Raw genomic sequence first — 16,942 nt, 5'->3', positions numbered from 1 at the left:
TTTATTTATTTGTTTATTTTTACGGGAATTATGTGTGTGGGCGCGTTTTAGGGGGAAAAAATGTAATTGGAGGAAAAGAAGCCTGAGGGGTATCAGTCAAAGGATTATACACTGAACTAATACAGCCTGATGCAGAGCTGTTGTTTGGCCTTTTATTAAGAAGGATGTGTGTTTGTTTTCAAAAGGATGAGGCCTGTGTGTGTATGTGTGTATGTGCTGCTCACAGGAAGTGCTCAAGAGGCAAGCAGGATGTGCAGGAAAATGTTTGGCTGAGTTGAGTTGGCAGCCAGCGAGCCGCGCTGAGAAAGGCACAACACAGTGACGCAAAGATTTTTTTTGCAAAATGCCCTTGTAAAAAAAAAAAAAAAAAGTAGACCTGTTCATGCAAGTACGGAAAATTTTGGAATGAGACATAACCGCAGAGAATAACAACAGGCTAAATGTGTTTATACTGTAAACTGTTAACTGTAAAACACTATCATGATCTGGCACGCTTGTTAATACGTTGATTGGAAAAAAACATGCAAGTGCGATTTTACAGTAAATAGTCATCCTGTGATGTGAAAGAACTCATTTCTGTGTGGGGGGGGCAAGTTAGACACGAGGGCTGCGCCGCTGTGGGAGTGGTCACAACAACACACTCAAAATGTATTATTTCCTCCTGAACAGACTCATCGGGTCAGATGGGCTCCTCACCCCTGGGCTCGCCCACCTCCCACCGAGGGATGCACCATTCGTTGCTCAGTCCCACGAGCATGGGGCCGTCCGGGTCTCTCCACTCTCCCATCAGCACGTTGAGCTCGCCCATGAACGGCCTGACCTCGCCCTTCTCCGTCATCAGCTCGCCCATGGGCCCCCACTCCATGACCTCGCCCGGCATGGGTTACGGTCCCAGCGTCAGCCCCCAGGTGAGGCCAGTAACAGATTCCGAGCCAGGTTGTATGTATTTTATTTATTATTGAAATGCTATAATTTTTTGTCACGCTGGGAAAAAAATTATGAAACCGCTGCTAGCCTCTTAATTTATCGCCACAAATTGCATTGACGCGTCTCAGAAGTGCAAATTGCCCATGCCGACTGTGACGCCCACATAATGCTCCTAAGTAGGCCCCATCGGGCTGAGGCTCTGCTTTGACCCCGTGACGCGGTTAATCGAGGCCCATTCAACTGGGATTCCGCCGTATTTTAGCTCTGTCACTCTCCCGCCGTATCCGAGGCGCATTTGCCGCTATCCCGCTGCACGCATTGCCTCTATCCTTTCAATCTTCTTCTCTCTGTGGTAGCTTTTTTTTCTGTCTTCATCTATTTTGCATCATCTTCCTCTTTCTGTCATTTTTGTTCATCACGAGTTTCTTTAGAATTAACACACATACATACTTGGCTATACGACGAGGGCACTCTCGCTCTCACACACACATAATTAAGACATCAAAGTCTGCAGTGGCCCAATTTCCGCCTTGAGCCATATCTCAAATTGAAAGTTTCTTTTAAAATGCAGTTGCTGCTCTTTTTGTGGTCGCTAATAATTGTGTAACGTGAAACTATTTGGATGGAGTGTATTCATGCCATTGTTGGGGCTTATCGCTGCCTTCTGAGCTAAAACTTGCGTGTTGTACGGTTACGGGCGAAAGGCGACCAATTTTTTTAATTGCTCGAAAGGCATAGCGAGACTTTCAAATGCATTTTCATACTTTTGAACTAATTTTGTAGCTAACCATTCATTGTAAGTTGAAAACATCCATATACAGCATAGGTGTCAAAGTTAAGGCCCGGGGACCAGGTACTGCCGGTCGCATCATTTTAGGTGGCCCGCAAAGACAAATTGTGCCTCAAATCTAAATTTTTCAAATTGTTCTCACTTTTAAAAAATAGAGATATTGTTAGCAATTTTTATTACCATTTATTTTTTTCCAAAATAAGTTTCATTTTTAAATATTTGATTTCAACATTTCATTTTTAAATATTTGAACAGGTTTTATTACTTTTGAAAACTAGTTATTTATCAATTTGTTGTGTAGCCAATACTATATATTCTTTCATAAATTTATTCGGCTTGATAATTTTATTGGCCCTTTGAGGCAAACTATGACTACGTTGCGGCCCGTGACAAAAATAAGTTTGACACCCCTGATATACAGTACATTATTTATCCTGCCACACTTCAGGGAAGTCTATAATTAAAATTTCCAATGATGTTATTGCACAAATTCACACGCATTTATTAGCATGTATTGAAATTCTGCAAAGTCCTCTCTCCATCTGACACAATACCCCATGTCTGATGTTTGATGAGTTGAGCCTTTAATCCGTGAATGTTTGCATAGCTTCGACTACACTGTTGCATTTTGAGGGCGGGGAACGTCAACGCGAGAATGTCACTCGGAGGGTTGCGATGGCGCCACGCTGTCTCTGGTCACGCACTGCGACGCCGCGTGAATTGCATCAGGCGACGGCTGCAGTTTGATCAAAACACTCGCCTGACGATTCTTCTGGGAGTTAACTGAAAAGTCACAGATAAGGGGTCTGTCGTTTTTCCATAAGACCATAACCGCACACCGCCAGTTCTCATGAGAATTTTTGTAGGCTCGCTTGAGAAAACCAACACATCGTATTTGACAGAGAACAAAAGAACAATCGTAATGTTGTGTCGGGATCTCACATGATTGGTCACAAGATTCGGTATTGATAAATATACGTCGTCCACGCAAATACAATACAATGCTCGCTTGTCTACCCGATGTGTAATTTATCGAGCTTTAACAGCCTTTCCTGCAGAAGATGAGCAGCAATGACAACATGATGAAAGCAAGGGGAAAGGATGACTAAACTCCCATTATGACTCGCTTCTTGTGTTCTCTCAAAGCACAAACCACATGTTGAGAGAAAGACCTTCAACATCAGCCAGGTCTTACATAAATGCAAAGAAAATCGTACTTATTTTCTCTTGTGTACCCAATAGACAGAAACACAGATGTACTTTGTTCAATTTGGTTTTTTTTAGCCGGGGTGTTGTCGACCTGGTCTGGAAAACACTGTATCAGCATTGTAGATGCACAATGTCGCTGGATATCCTGTCGTAGGAGGAGACGCCAGAACACAACCCATTAAGCAAGTGGTCAGGTTTTTTTTGGGGGGGGACTTTCGTTCGCTGGCAGTACGCCCTGTCCCTTCATTAAAGACATTCGAACTGTCAAAGCATCTGGAAGACATTATTAAGCATGGAACGTAATGATAGTTAACTACACGTGTCAAGAAAAGGTGGACCTTTAAATCTTGACCAATTTCATAGTTTGCTCGACCGTATTTTTCCAACAATAAGGTGCACTTGGGATGGATGTTGAAGTTGAATAAAATTTCGTGTACTGTTTTTTTTCCCCTTACGCCAGTTGGTCCCATTTGTGCAAAATTCCCTAAATAGAAAAATAGCGCTGCATATTATAATCCGGAAAATACGGGTATATGACTTAAATAATAATGTTTGTGAATAGTCGAACCAATAACAGACCATGCCGTGACTTTAAAAAAAATAATAAATACATCTAAAAAGCGTTCCTGCAGTCAAACACAGAAAGGGCACTCATTTGCCGATGGTGTAAATGTTTTACAAGAAACGCCGCTCGCGCCAAATGAGTTATAAATGAGCAGCCACGATGATGTCACGCAGCACTTTTTGAATATGTCATGTTTTCGCAAGGGTCGCTTGGCAACTGAAACACAACATGTCGGACAGAAAGCGTTAAGTGGCAGCGAGCGAGAGACAGCAAATGACAGAGAGGTGGCGGGGAGGGGGGGGGCTTCCTGTGTGGGAGTCATAAAGGTCCATTCCCTGTCTTTGATGGGCCTTGCTGCAGTCACTCTGCATGACATCATGGTTGCGAGGCTCTATTGGCTGCACAAAGGGGCTCTGTCTTGGCTCCCTGGAGAACAGTTAAGACTCTCTAATGTCAATCAAGACCCAAATGGATGAGGGGACAAGAGTTTTCACAGCCAAAGTTGTTTCCAGGTGGCAATTAAAAGCAGCTCGCATCACACACACCCCCAACCGAAGCTAGGTTAACAAAGTCCCACTAGCAGTACTCAAAATTATTTTGAAGTTGTATTTGGAGCATACTTGCATATTTTATAGAATTGGAAAGTTTTTTTTCTCTTGCTCTGCTCCCATTTTCTGGTGTTTACTGCAGCTGTTTGCTGTTAAGGCAAACGCAATGCTTAAAACAAATCCAACTTGGAAGGCATCCATGGAGAAACTTTTGTAGAGGAGGTGTTGCTTTGATTAGTTGAAGCCAAATACATGAAAGACCTGAGAAGTAGATTTCGGGGATAAGAACGTATATTGAACTAAAAAAAACTCTTGAGAGCCATTTTTATTCATCATACCAATTTAGGAATGTCAATGACATCTACTTTCTTTCTGCTCTTGGAGCTTTTTTACTTTGTGTCTTTCTAACTTGTTTTGAAAATTGAGCAAAATTAGTTGCAGAATTTCTAATGCGGAAAATAGAAAATGTGGGGTAGGATATATTTATATTACCCGAATTCATACATATCTTGATTGACATTGTTATAGAGATTTAGAATTCAGGATCTTAATCATCATCACCGTGGGCCTAAAACAGAACCGAGGGGAACTCCATATTTAATTTGCTGGTTTTTAGAGGAACATGTATCCGTACTTACTGAGAAACATCTATCTTTATGCCTCAGATTCAAACTGGGTATTTTATGTCAGTTTACAAGTTTACGAAGGCGTTTTACAGCCGGGAGATTAATCGTTCTTTGAAAAGATTTATTCCATCATTTCATCACTCAGTCTGACAAAAACTTGTCAATGTCAGCTTTGTGTCAACTCATTTGCCAAAAGCTGCAATTTACGATGCATATATGCCCTGGCATCACTAAAAGACTTGCTTCCTTTCATTTCTATTTTTCACTTTTTCAAAACAGAATAGAGCGAAATGCTTATTTATTTATTCATATCTATATTTTTGCCAGCGGTGCTTGTGAGGAATCTTGACTTATCTGGCGTGGCCCAGCATGGGGTAAATTTGAGCAACCTCCAAGCTGTCTAGTCTACTTCTCCCAAATATTATTCATGGGGAGTGTATAGACGGGAATATTTTATTTATATGACCGAAGTATTTGCAGATGTTCTCCACAGTCCATCAGCATGCCGGCTATGCTTTCACCCGCCGTGTCGCTTGATTTGTTCTTATTTGTGAAGCATGCATTGTTCAAACAGGTGTTTCTCAAACATATGAGAGTGTAATTGATCCCAAAGGTTGTCTTCTAGCGAACGGCTTACCCCGAAGGCCACAGAAGCGCGAGCCCATTAACACTCTCCTGTGTGAAACCCGAGCCTCCATTTCTGCTGATTCGTGTCCAGATTAGACTGAAAAGCACACACGCTAATTAGCGAGAAGAAAGTTCTCAGTCAATCCAGCGGATATTTTGCTGGATATTTCAGGTAAGTTGTTTTTAGAAGGAAGTGGCCTTAGTGTGAAAGGTGACACGGGGTTATCACGAGGTTACCTCATGACCTCATCCCCGTCCTCACCTCTGTGAAGGCAGCTGTCAACAGGAGATTTCAAATCCTGTCCACTTCCTCTTAACATTCTTCCACACGTTGCGTAAAATTCCTTTTTATAACGACGTTGTGGAAGTTTTCACAAAATCCAAAGAGAAACTTTCTTATTATTACTAGAACGTCGGAGATGGTTGCGGTACCCTAATAGCGTGGAGATAACTTTCCGCAAGTTTCAAAAAAGGTGCCCTTGAACTGGAAAGCAACTAGAGTTCCACAAGAGAGTTTACGTATTGAAGCGCGCTACGCCCGGATTTGATGTTTGCTTTTGAAGTGTCTTTCTGAGCAAAGTCTGTGCTCGGAATCAAACTAAGCCCCTCTTAAGCGGAGGCCTCAACTGTCTCCAGTCTTTTCCCTTTTCTCCTTTGCTCACTCCAGGGATGGATCTTTTCATTTTTTTTTTCAGCAACGTGTTTTCCGTCGCATACTAATTGTTTGTAGGACCGACTCAGCTCAAAGATTATTGCCCGTTAGCGGAATTACCAAGGCGTTATTGTTAGTTTTCAGGACTCCATCGCATATTCCATCTTGGCTGAATGCAGTTGGTATCTCAGATATTGCCATATTCTATAAATCTTCCACCAACAATTATACATAAACAATGTACCAACCAAATGTTCTCCTTCCATTACGTAACACATGAAACTTATTCATCTGGGGTATTACATCCACTCATGTTATACTGCAGGGAGTCCTACGTCCTACATTTCCAGTCCTTGAGATTAAATGCCCCTAATTTGTTTATCTCGCTAAGTCTGTAAAAGTTTCAAAGTAAGCATTCCAACCCCTCCAACATAACTTTGCCCCTCCCTCCCAGATGAATACAATATGGGATCGTCAAGGGATTTCCTAAAATGATAATAGTGTACACACAGCTGGCATACCTTTCTGTGTGGGGTCAAATGTATATGTTCAGAGAGCATGTCTTCTATTTCTGAGCTACTTTAATCCCCCCAGATTTGACTCCATCACCGTGGAGAGAGAAAGAGGTCCTAGCCAGCCCGCCCCGCAGCAGTTAGCAGCACTGTTGGGATTGAGTTGCAAGTTGACTGAAAATAGATTGTGAATGGAAGAGTCTTTTCTGTCAGGCGGCAGGGGGGGTTTGATAGAAACCATCCCAGTCGAGGAGACGGCTCTGTTGTTAGTGCTGCGCTGCGGGGCAAAAGACTAGACACAAGCGTTCAAGTGAGGTAAGATCGTGCGTGTCATTCTGCAACTAGTTTTCGTGAGCGGCCGATCGTCGGCGACGAGCGTTGGGGTAAAGTGAATGGCTTCGCAAGGCCGCACATATTGTATCCCTGGTAACCAATCCCTATTTATTCATTCATTCCTTTATTTGTTTTTTAAATGTATTTATTTATTAAATGTATTTAATTTATTTATTTTTAATTTATTTATTTATTTTTACTTATATATTTCCACATCCCAAGACTGACAAAGGTTTCTCAGTTCTCTTTGGCTCGCCACAAACTAGACATGAAGTAACTTGGACTCTGTGACATCAATGCGGTTGTGCCATTGAATTCAACATGCCTTGCAGCGAGAAAAAAAAAAAAAAAAAAGACCTTACAGTGACTTTGTTTTGTAGGCAGAGGCAGCTCGTGTTGTCACACATGACCAGATTTGAAATTAACACATTTTGAAATTAATGAAAGTGTTATATTTGGAGAGTCATCTCTTGCCTACGTGTATTTTTCAAGTGGGGGTGGTGGTGGGGGTTAAACCTTTGAACCGACTGAACCAGCCAAATATCGAAACCCACATGAGCTTTTAATTTTCTAGTCCAACTGGAGTTCCCATGACACCACACATGTCATGCTGAATTCTGTAAAATAGAGTCTAAAAAGTTGCAGAGGTCCTCTGGAATTTTCCATTTGATCCTGACGGTAAAGCATCTGGCTTGGAATATGTAAATGTACAACGACACGCTACATTATGGCTTCCAGCAAGAATGGCAGTGCTGCTTTTTTTTTCTTTCTGTCTAACTCTGAAGTTGTTAAAGAAGAGTTAAGTGAAGAGCTGAAAAATGTCATGCCAGGAGCAAGTCCTGTTTATGTCTAGACTTGTGCATCAATTTTGATGCCTTCTTTATCTTTTACTGCTTTGGGTGTTGTGTTGAGATTTTCTCATTCATAGAAATTGTGAATTGATATTTCTTTAGTGCAAAGGATATATTTTGTATATTTTATTCGTAGAGAAACTACAGCACATTACAATCCAAGTCCACTTTATTTTACCTCCCACATAAAATGGTCCTCTCTCTTAAATTGCTTGACTTTAGTCAACACATTGATGTTTTGTTTTTTTTCTCCTGCAGTGTTGCTTAATAGTGGGCTGCAGTAGCTTCTGTTCCGCTCAGAACATTTTGTGTTTTAGGATAATTTCAGTGCTCCCGCTAAGATTTATCTTCCCCGAAACAGAGTGTAGCTAGTTAAAGTAATTCGCCTAGCTTACTTTTTGCAAAAGGCAAACAGGGGTCACCTTCACAAGAGACAATGAAGTAGAATATAAACTCGCTGATTTTTTTTTTCTCATCTACTAGTCCATTTTGTGCAAAACAAATTCGAAGCTACCTTATGTTCCGTCATCTAATTACCCAAAATCTCGTGTTGATATCAATTTTATGTTGACCTGTTGCTGTGTGTGTTTGTGTATGTTGATGTTCCAGCTGAACTCGCCGATGAACTCGGTTAGCAGCACGGAGGACATCAAGCCCCCGCTGGGCCTTAACGGGGTGATGAAAGTGCCCGCTCAACCCTCTGGCACGGCGCTGTCGCTCACCAAACACATCTGTGCCATCTGCGGGGATCGCTCCTCAGGTAAGACGCTTGATGTGTATCATTATACACATTGCAAATTGCATGTTCGCCTACTCCAGAAGATTCCACCTGCTGCTGGCAAAAGCGTCAGAAAAGTATCAGGACTGTTGATGAGCTGCTCCGTCGCTTTCTCAGGTAAACACTACGGCGTGTACAGCTGTGAAGGCTGCAAAGGTTTCTTCAAAAGGACGGTGCGCAAGGACCTCACCTACACGTGTCGTGACAACAAGGATTGCGTCATTGACAAACGCCAGAGGAACCGCTGCCAGTACTGCCGCTACCAAAAGTGTTTAGCCATGGGCATGAAGAGAGAAGGTAAAGCACATACCGTTGAGGATAGTCACTCTTAATAACTTATTTTAAACAATGTGCATGTTTTGTTTTTTTTTTGGACTATAAGACGGACCAGATTGCAAGGCGCAGTCTCTGTGAAGGCGCACCTGATTATAAGACGCCATGTTAATTTTTGAGAGAATAAAAATATTGTAGGTGCCCATTATCAGAAAAATACGGTAAACATGCGTTAAAAAAAAAGATTGTCCTGAGAATTAATGCAAGATATTCTTATTTATATTTATAATTATTACTATAAAAGGCTATTTTGATTTTTTCAGGAACTAAGATATTCTTTATTATAATTATAATTATAATGATTACTATAAAAGTCTATTTTGATTTTTTCAGGAACTTATAAAAAGCACTTTATGGTAATCATATTTATCTCATTTGCCACAATCTGTTGAACATTATGGGTCCATTCGAAAATATCCTACTTCAAGCAATACTTTAGGGAAAATAAGGATTTCTGCTTTTACAACCCAAAGAAGCTCATCCTTACTGAAAATGGAAACTCTGTACTGAGTTTATGAGAATCGACTGTCCTGAGGGAGAGATGTTATGTTGATCGGAGATATGGAAACAGAAAAGGAGGCGTGTGAACTTCTTGTATTACATCTTCTGACTGTTTGCAATCGCAGCCCTGCTGATTCTTAGAAGCTAGAAAATTGTTTGGAACAGCTTGTACCAGCTTTTCACCGTCACAACACGTATGCGTGCGTTTATGTCCGAAAATCGCCGAAATTGATCGAAGCTAAGAAGCTGTGCGTAATTCCTGCAAATGTTCCCGCAGTTCCTTCTTGTGTGTCTTCGGAATTGAATTCATAGCTCACCAGTTATGAAAGAATCCAGTAAATATAAAGGAGATTTTTTTTTTTTCGTGCTCCCAGACACAAAGGTGTGAATTTTAACACCTCGCGAGAGTGTTAAAAGTATTAGCGCTGTCGGCAGTTCTGCTCAGAGCTGCTTCGCACTCTCAACGCAACGATCGCAATTATGGCCGACGATCACTCCGAATACGCATATAGGCCGAATCAGCAACACATATGGGCGATGATGTTGAAGGGTGTTAACCAAGAGCATATGTTTGTGTACCTGAGAGCGCCACTTCAACACCTTTTGAGTTTGTCTTGACCTTTACTTGGCCTCCTCTCCACCACCGAAGGACTCTCTCAAGGATATTATCGTTTAGTATCACTCGGGGTGCCGCCTAAGCCGCCCACTACACCCCGAGGGTAGTAGTTGCAGAACAAGGCGCTAGTAGCCCGAAAGGCTAAGCGAAGCTGCAGAAAGACGAACGGGATTATATAAATTTATACTCCTGCAGTCAGGGGAGAAAAAAGGGGAGGGGGGGGAGGAAAGTTAACATGATTTCAGCCCTCTTCACCCCTCTGTGACTCCAACACAAGTATTTTACCCTTGGGCTGACCTCCACCGCCAGACAGCAGATCTTCTAAAGTGGGGCCCCTTTCCTTCTTTTTCCTCCTCCACTGCTTCATTGTGAAAAGTCATCGTGTCGCTTTTCCAGGTGTGAAACGTCACAATGACGCAGAATGAAAAACCGAAATAAATTTTAAAATAGCCGCTTTTTTTTTTTAACGTGGTATTTTGACTCAAGTTAATTATACTCTGCTGAAAAAAAAAAATCGCACACACACTTATGCCTCTTTTCGTCTCCATTCAAGGGTGGAGTTGTGGTTTTTTTCTTGCCTTAGCCGCAGTGAGTCTCGGTGTCTGCTGAGCACACAAACCATTTCCTGTGTCTCCTCGCCAAGCCAATCAGATGACAGAACCACTACAGTTATGCACTCACAAAAAAAAAAAAAAATAGTCCTCATTGATTTGTGTTATATTGAAACTGAGACTGCTTGGCGACCGCACGTCACTGACAGAACGTACATTGTTATTGTGTTAAGAAATGATTTGGAGGAGAGCATGAAAAGGTTTTTGAGCATGTGTGCAAAATGTAAAGCGTTGGAGCAATTATTCATGCCTGACAATTGTCAAAGAATCTAAAAATAATAATAAATAATAAAAAAATCTAATATTATTAAAAAATATATATAAAACTGATATATTCTGAGATTGAAACCATCAACGTATTTCAAAAAATAATAAATAATGAAAAAATCAAATATAATTTAAAAAAAAACTGATATATTCAGAGACTGAAACCATCAACGTATTTCTACTTTGAATTATGGATAACCTAATAAACGGCAGTAGTGACCGGAACCAGTGTTGTTACATGCAGCCGTTCAGGAGGAGCGCCAGCGAGCCAAGGAAAAGAACGAGAACGAGGTGGAGTCCACAAGCTGCGCCAACGAGGACATGCCCGTGGAGAAGATCCTGGAAGCCGAGCAGGCGGTGGAACCCAAAACCGAAACCTACATCGACACCAACCTCGGGGTTCCGTCCAACTCGGTGAGTTTTGAAACGAATCGTCACTATTCGTAAATGATCACCGTAACGATATTGACTTATTTATAATTGTCTGGTGGACTCAGATGGTGGTCTTGATTTAAAAACGAGAATTTCCAGATGATATTATCTTCTTGTTCCATTTGAAAGAAAGTTTGGAATTCCTTTGACAAGGACTGCTTGTGATCAGGAGGGTTCACCTTGCACGATCTTCGTTACCCTCGAATGTGGTATCTTCTCTGCAACAGCTGGCCACGTCTTTGACATAGCGGAGACGAATAGTGATGAATAATGCAACAAGCAGACTGTTCTTGAAAGCATCCTCGCATAGTCTCGACTTTCTCAGGAATTCTGCTGGAGCATGAGAAACACGGGAGCTGGGAGTGAAGGAGGGAGGGAAGGTGAGGCTGAAGAAGAAGCTGGGGCAAGAGTGGCGGAGCAAAGGGGGGGGGGGGGGGGGGCGGGGTTCTTGTGGGACTCGTCTGCTTCAGGGGAGGAGGGAAATGTCCTGTGAAGTGAAAGTGGAGATGTGAAGGCTGTTATGTGAGTAAATGGAGCTATTTTCGGAGGCTGGATAGACGTGTAGGAGATGAGCGTTGACATTCGGGTGTCGGCGCGGACACTCTGACTCACTCGTTAGCTTAGTGTGGCCTTTTTTTTCGAGCGACGTTGGAAGTTCCCTTGGCAGGTTGTTGTTTTGCTCTGGATTTGTTGGTTGATTCCATTTATTTATTATTGCTGGTATATATAATGAAGTTCATAAAACCTACAAGAGTCAAATTGTCATGATTCTGTTTGGGTTGTTTCGATTATATTTGGTAGATTTTTTTTTTCTACCTGATCTCACCTTGCTGGTGTTAACCAATCAGCTCGCTCGGCCACTCGTGTCTCGTCCAGGTGATCCTTGTTGTCTCCTCAGGTGACTTGTATTTAGCTCACTGCTTTTCTTCACATCTGGTTGGATCTTTGCTTGTGTTGGTGTTCATGTCAGGTCCACCTTTTGGTTTTTGGACTCGTTTAGTTTGTATTTTTGAGAGCCTATCCCAAACTAAAACCTATTTAGACCTAAAACTACATATCAGTATTTTCATCTTATAAAGAAAAATGACTTCACAGCGTTGCTGATTGAGCCTCGGTTGTATTTCATATTTCATATTTCATCAAAATATATTCGTACATTGCTTTCTGCATGACAGCAAAAAAAAAAAAAAAACTTTAAGGCTGTGCCGTACTTCAAATGTATCTCTGGGATGACAATTTTGCCTAACAGGCTACTTAAATAAAAGTTGACCTGAGCTGTTAGCAAAATAACCTCGCAGGTTGTACTTCTCTTCTCTCTTCTTCTCGAACCTCCTCCCCCGCAAGGCCTCCATTGAGAAGCACTGCCCCGTGCTGTAATTAATCACAAGGCCCGAGAAGCATGAATGGACCACCAGCGCCACCGTCTAATGGCCTGGGTCTGTCCAAACTGAATCGAGTGTGTTTATCTCATCCTGACCTAGAACAGAAGTTAAACATGCGTTAGTAATGCGTGTCCAGTCAGATAAGGAGAAGCCTCTTCTTAAGATGGACGGGGAGGCTTTAGTCATCTAATCCTGCAGGTGTTTTGTTGTCGCTTATCCCTCCGAAAAAAAAAAAATAAGCAAGCAGTGTTGTGTTTATTTCAATGATAATTAACTGATGATTCATTCCCCGCGCCTGATGTACGTTTCCAAAAAGTGGGCCACTTGAGTAATTTATTTCCAAGCTGATGTATGAGCCTCCAATTTTCTCCTTCTTATCACGCTCTTATTGGCTAGCAAAAGCTGAATCATGAAAAATTGAAAGGAAAAATCTTTCTCCTCAAGCGATGATATTTTTATAAATGTGCTAGTTAGAATTTTTTTTCATGAATTAAAACTGAACATATTGTTTGACGTTTGCAATGGACAGATTGTGAATATTAAGACTTCTCTGAGGTTTTCCCTTCCATCCTAAATGCCGCTTTGAGATGCCCGAGGAGTGCTGCGGGAAAATCTCCGCTGTCATCTCCACAAACAGAGTCAAAGAAAGCGGGTCAGTGTAAACAGATAGTCGTGCAACATTCATGAAGCTCGCCTCCACAACTATCAACCAGTATCAAGACTCGTGACGGTCACCTTTTTTTTTTCTTCCCAATGAATACTTATGAAGAGGATGAACATCTCACGATATCCGTCATACCCAACTCCACCGACCGCATCTCCCAAGGAGATCCGACGCTGCAATATTCATGAGTCGTCTCTCCGCTTTGTGTCTGCTGGCTTTTATTTTTTTTCCTCGCTTGTTTCCAATGTGCGATACCGAGCAGTCGGTGTGAGTTTCACACCGAAGGGAAGGAAAGGGAACACGGAGGACAGACGGAGATGTCTCTCTGGTCTGTGTGTTACAAAAGGAAGACGTGAGCGGAGTGACGCTCGCTTTCTCCTTCATCCCGAACTAATCTCCTCTTGAGAGGTGCGGCTGATGGTTTGGATCCTCCGAGCTTTATAGAATCGATCAACAGGCTTTGGAGGAAAGAAACCGGGCAGGTTCTGCCGATTATGTTGGAGTTCACACGGGGATACTTCCAACTTAAGCGTACTTACCTCATTGTTTTGTTTACAGAGGTTTGTCGTTTGAGGATGGAAGGAGATTACACATTAGAGATTGGGCAAAGGAGTTTGGGATTGTCGGGTGGATTTACATTTTAGTTAGCTGGCACGGGTTCCGTGTTGTGTTGCAATCCCGGCACTGTATTATACGCTCGCTGTGGAGCGAAGAACAAAGATGGTGTCAGTTTTGGAACTTCTGATGATTTCAGATAATATGAAAGTTCCAAACTTCACGTCCCTGGTGCACACAAATAAACAGACATTTGTGTACTTCCAGTTGTTGAGTTGAACAAATTCCAGTTGGTTTCAAAATTTAAAGTCACTGAACGCTAGACAAGTATGAACAGTATTATTGTTACAATTTTTGCTTATGTCAGCATATTTAAAATATCCCGTAAATGGCGGGAGTATATAAAAGGACCAAATTAACTGTGGAACATATTTATGTGTTCCACAGTTAATTTGGCTTTTTAAATCGAAGCCTCATGTTTTAAATTGACTGTGTTCCGGTATAAAAGCAAAAATCATAAAAACGGTCATTATCCAATAAGTTCCGAACATAACTTTATTTCCCGGATTTTTTTTTCCCCTCTCGCATTTAACGAGTTCATGTCCCAGTTCAAAAACGAAAAACGTTTCCTCGCCACCATGTGAATCTCATCTCTGTTCATTATTTTAAAAAAAGCACATAATTAAGGTTTATGTTCATGTGACTTACCTTCTATGTTGAATTTCATTAAAAGATATTACCGCACACTTTTCATGAGTAGTACACTCCGAAAATAAATCGAGGTAACGTGTTTTACATAACGTTCTTGGAAAAAATAATAGCAGCGTTCATCTCCGCGTTCTTTTCTCCAATTTTTTTTTCCTGCCCATCTCTGAGTGGCTCTAATGACGTAAAATCAATAGATGCTTGATTCATGCGGGCAGTTCATCGAAAAACTAGCCAGTGTTTGTATTTTATCGGCAAAATGCACGAGGTAGTGAGATTCTTAGAAACGCCTGGTTTTATTTTCCGTATCTATCCAATTTTCCACTACTCATATGTTGACATTATCAATATGTAAAGGATGGATAAAAAGAGAGGCGCCGTGACCAAACCAGTGATGGGGTCACATTAAAGCGGCTCAGCCCTGTTGTGAAATGTCACCTTGGGCCTCTTGAGCTCCATTCACCATCCCTACAGCTGCACATAAAAAAAGTCTGCAAAGTTTTTTGGGGGATTTTTTTTTGCATGCAGTGTTGCAGGTTTTTTTATTATTATTATTATTTGTTTTTTTTGCTTGCAGTTTTTATGGGGGATTTTTTTTTTGCATGCAGTGTTGCAGTTTATTATTATTATTATTATTTTTTATTTTTTTTGCTTGCTTTTTTTTTTTTTTTTAAATTAACTTAGGTACTTTTGTCTTTCTTTCCTTGCAGCCTAATGACCCGGTGACAAATATCTGTCAAGCTGCAGACAAGCAGCTCTTCACGTTGGTCGAGTGGGCCAAGAGGATTCCTCACTTCTCAGAACTGCCGCTTGATGACCAGGTCATCCTCCTACGAGCAGGTCTGTTCACAATCCACTCAAATTCCCACCAACTTATCCGCACTGACAATTGTTATTATTCCATTTAAAAATAAAAACAGATTATATCGTCTGTTGTTAATAGAGGCAAATCTCGGGGGAGACTTTCTGCATCAATGAGTTGAGGTTGAATCTTGCGTAAATGGTTTCAGTTTGACCACAGAAAGATTCCTCAGGAAGTTTCAAGAAGTTAACTAGATTCATAAGAACAATGTGTGTTTCGATTACAGAGAAAAAAACAAAAACAAAAAACAGTTTGACGAGACTTCAGTGGTTCCGTTTGGAATACATTTGATTTTATCAAAATAAAACCACAAAAAAATATTTCTACTAGTCCAACAAAAACAATGAAAATGTGCTTTTGATGGCAAAAATCAATTTTATAATTACCAATAGTAGTATTTAATAGTGTGTGGACATGTCGGCCATTATTTTTCACAGCTAACGCCGCACAAAGATTAAATGTGTCCCGATACTTTTGTCACTCATCATCGCCACGTGTTGCTCTCGCTGTCCTGTCAATGGCGCCTTTCTGATATTCTCGACAATCATCCAAGGGGGCCTTTTTTTAAAACGGTGTGACTCGTCTGTCATGTCGTCCCCATTCAGCGACATCACACGCGGGAGGGTCTTTCGGGGTCCCCCAACACATCGTCTGCCTGTCGCTCCAAATTACGCCATTATATTCCTAATCCACCTTGAGGAAAAGAAATGCTATTACACACCCGGCGAATCAAAACGCATCCTCCCATCGCTCTTTTATGCCACACACACCGACCGCCGAGTGATGGAAAGACTTCATTGGAGGAGAGCGAGCGAGACGTTATTCCGGCGAGCTCGTCTCCCTTCAGCTCTCAGGTTTTCTATAAATAACCGCTTTAGTTCTGCCGTACCGCTGATAAAAAGAAAACCTCTCGTACCCGACTCAACTCCGGCGGGGAGAAGAGGCGAGTGTTGCCGGGCAGAAGTGTTAAAGGAGCCCCGTCGCTCAACGATGGCCGTCCCATGTGTGTGTGTTGAGCCCCTGCTTTGGCGCGTCAAGCCAGTTGTCTTGATCGTGTTGGCAGCCGCGCTTCATCCCTTTTACACGCCTGTCTCCTCCCAAAGTATGAATCCAATGTCTTGGTAATAACCCGATGGCGGCGCTTGAGAACCCCGAGCGCTTTTACCACGCCGCTTAATTGAATCATTGCGGTGCCCGCCCTTTGTTGTCACTTTGATTTAGCCTGCTAGCGCTGTGAACTTTTGTACCGGGATTTGCTTGTTTTCACACTTTTTTTCGTATCTGTGCCGCAGGTTGGAACGAACTGCTCATCGCGTCGTTTTCGCACCGTTCCATCACCGTTAAAGACGGGATTCTGTTGGCCACCGGGCTGCACGTACACCGGAACAGCGCCCACAGCGCTGGAGTGGGAGCCATCTTTGACAGGTCGGTGGGGATTTTCGTATCGACTGAAGCATATTTCACTCGGCTGTTTGAGACGTGCATCTTGATACGGAATTTTTTTGAGCCTCAAAGTTGTCAAGCTGAATATTCCCAAGTAGCATTTACTCAACTCAACTCTTAGACAACCGTATTTTCCGGACTATAAGGCGCGCC

At 41.9% G+C, this 16,942-nt stretch overlaps 1 protein-coding gene across 3 annotated transcripts in view; it reads left to right on the top strand.

Moving 5' to 3' along the window:
* rxraa (retinoid X receptor, alpha a) overlaps positions 1–16,942 on the top strand; it is a 96,780-nt gene that overhangs the window by 74,375 nt on the left and 5,463 nt on the right. For 2 of the 3 annotated variants that reach the window (XM_088391695.1, XM_088391694.1), the window contains 6 exons: positions 670–908; positions 8,250–8,400; positions 8,536–8,715; positions 10,976–11,160; positions 15,195–15,324; positions 16,639–16,771. In XM_088391695.1, coding sequence (XP_088247821.1) covers positions 670–908; positions 8,250–8,400; positions 8,536–8,715; positions 10,976–11,160; positions 15,195–15,324; positions 16,639–16,771 — 1,018 coding nt within the window. The remainder of the gene's footprint in view (positions 1–669; positions 909–8,249; positions 8,401–8,535; positions 8,716–10,975; positions 11,161–15,194; positions 15,325–16,638; positions 16,772–16,942) is intronic. The other variant, XM_088391696.1, reaches the window with a different exon arrangement.

The sequence above is a fragment of the Syngnathus floridae genome, chromosome 12, assembly GCF_059516105.1.
Source record: "Syngnathus floridae isolate MCC-2025c chromosome 12, RoL_Sflo_1.0, whole genome shotgun sequence".
NCBI lineage: Eukaryota > Metazoa > Chordata > Actinopteri > Syngnathiformes > Syngnathidae > Syngnathus > Syngnathus floridae.
This window is presented reverse-complemented; position numbering and strand designations above follow the sequence as displayed.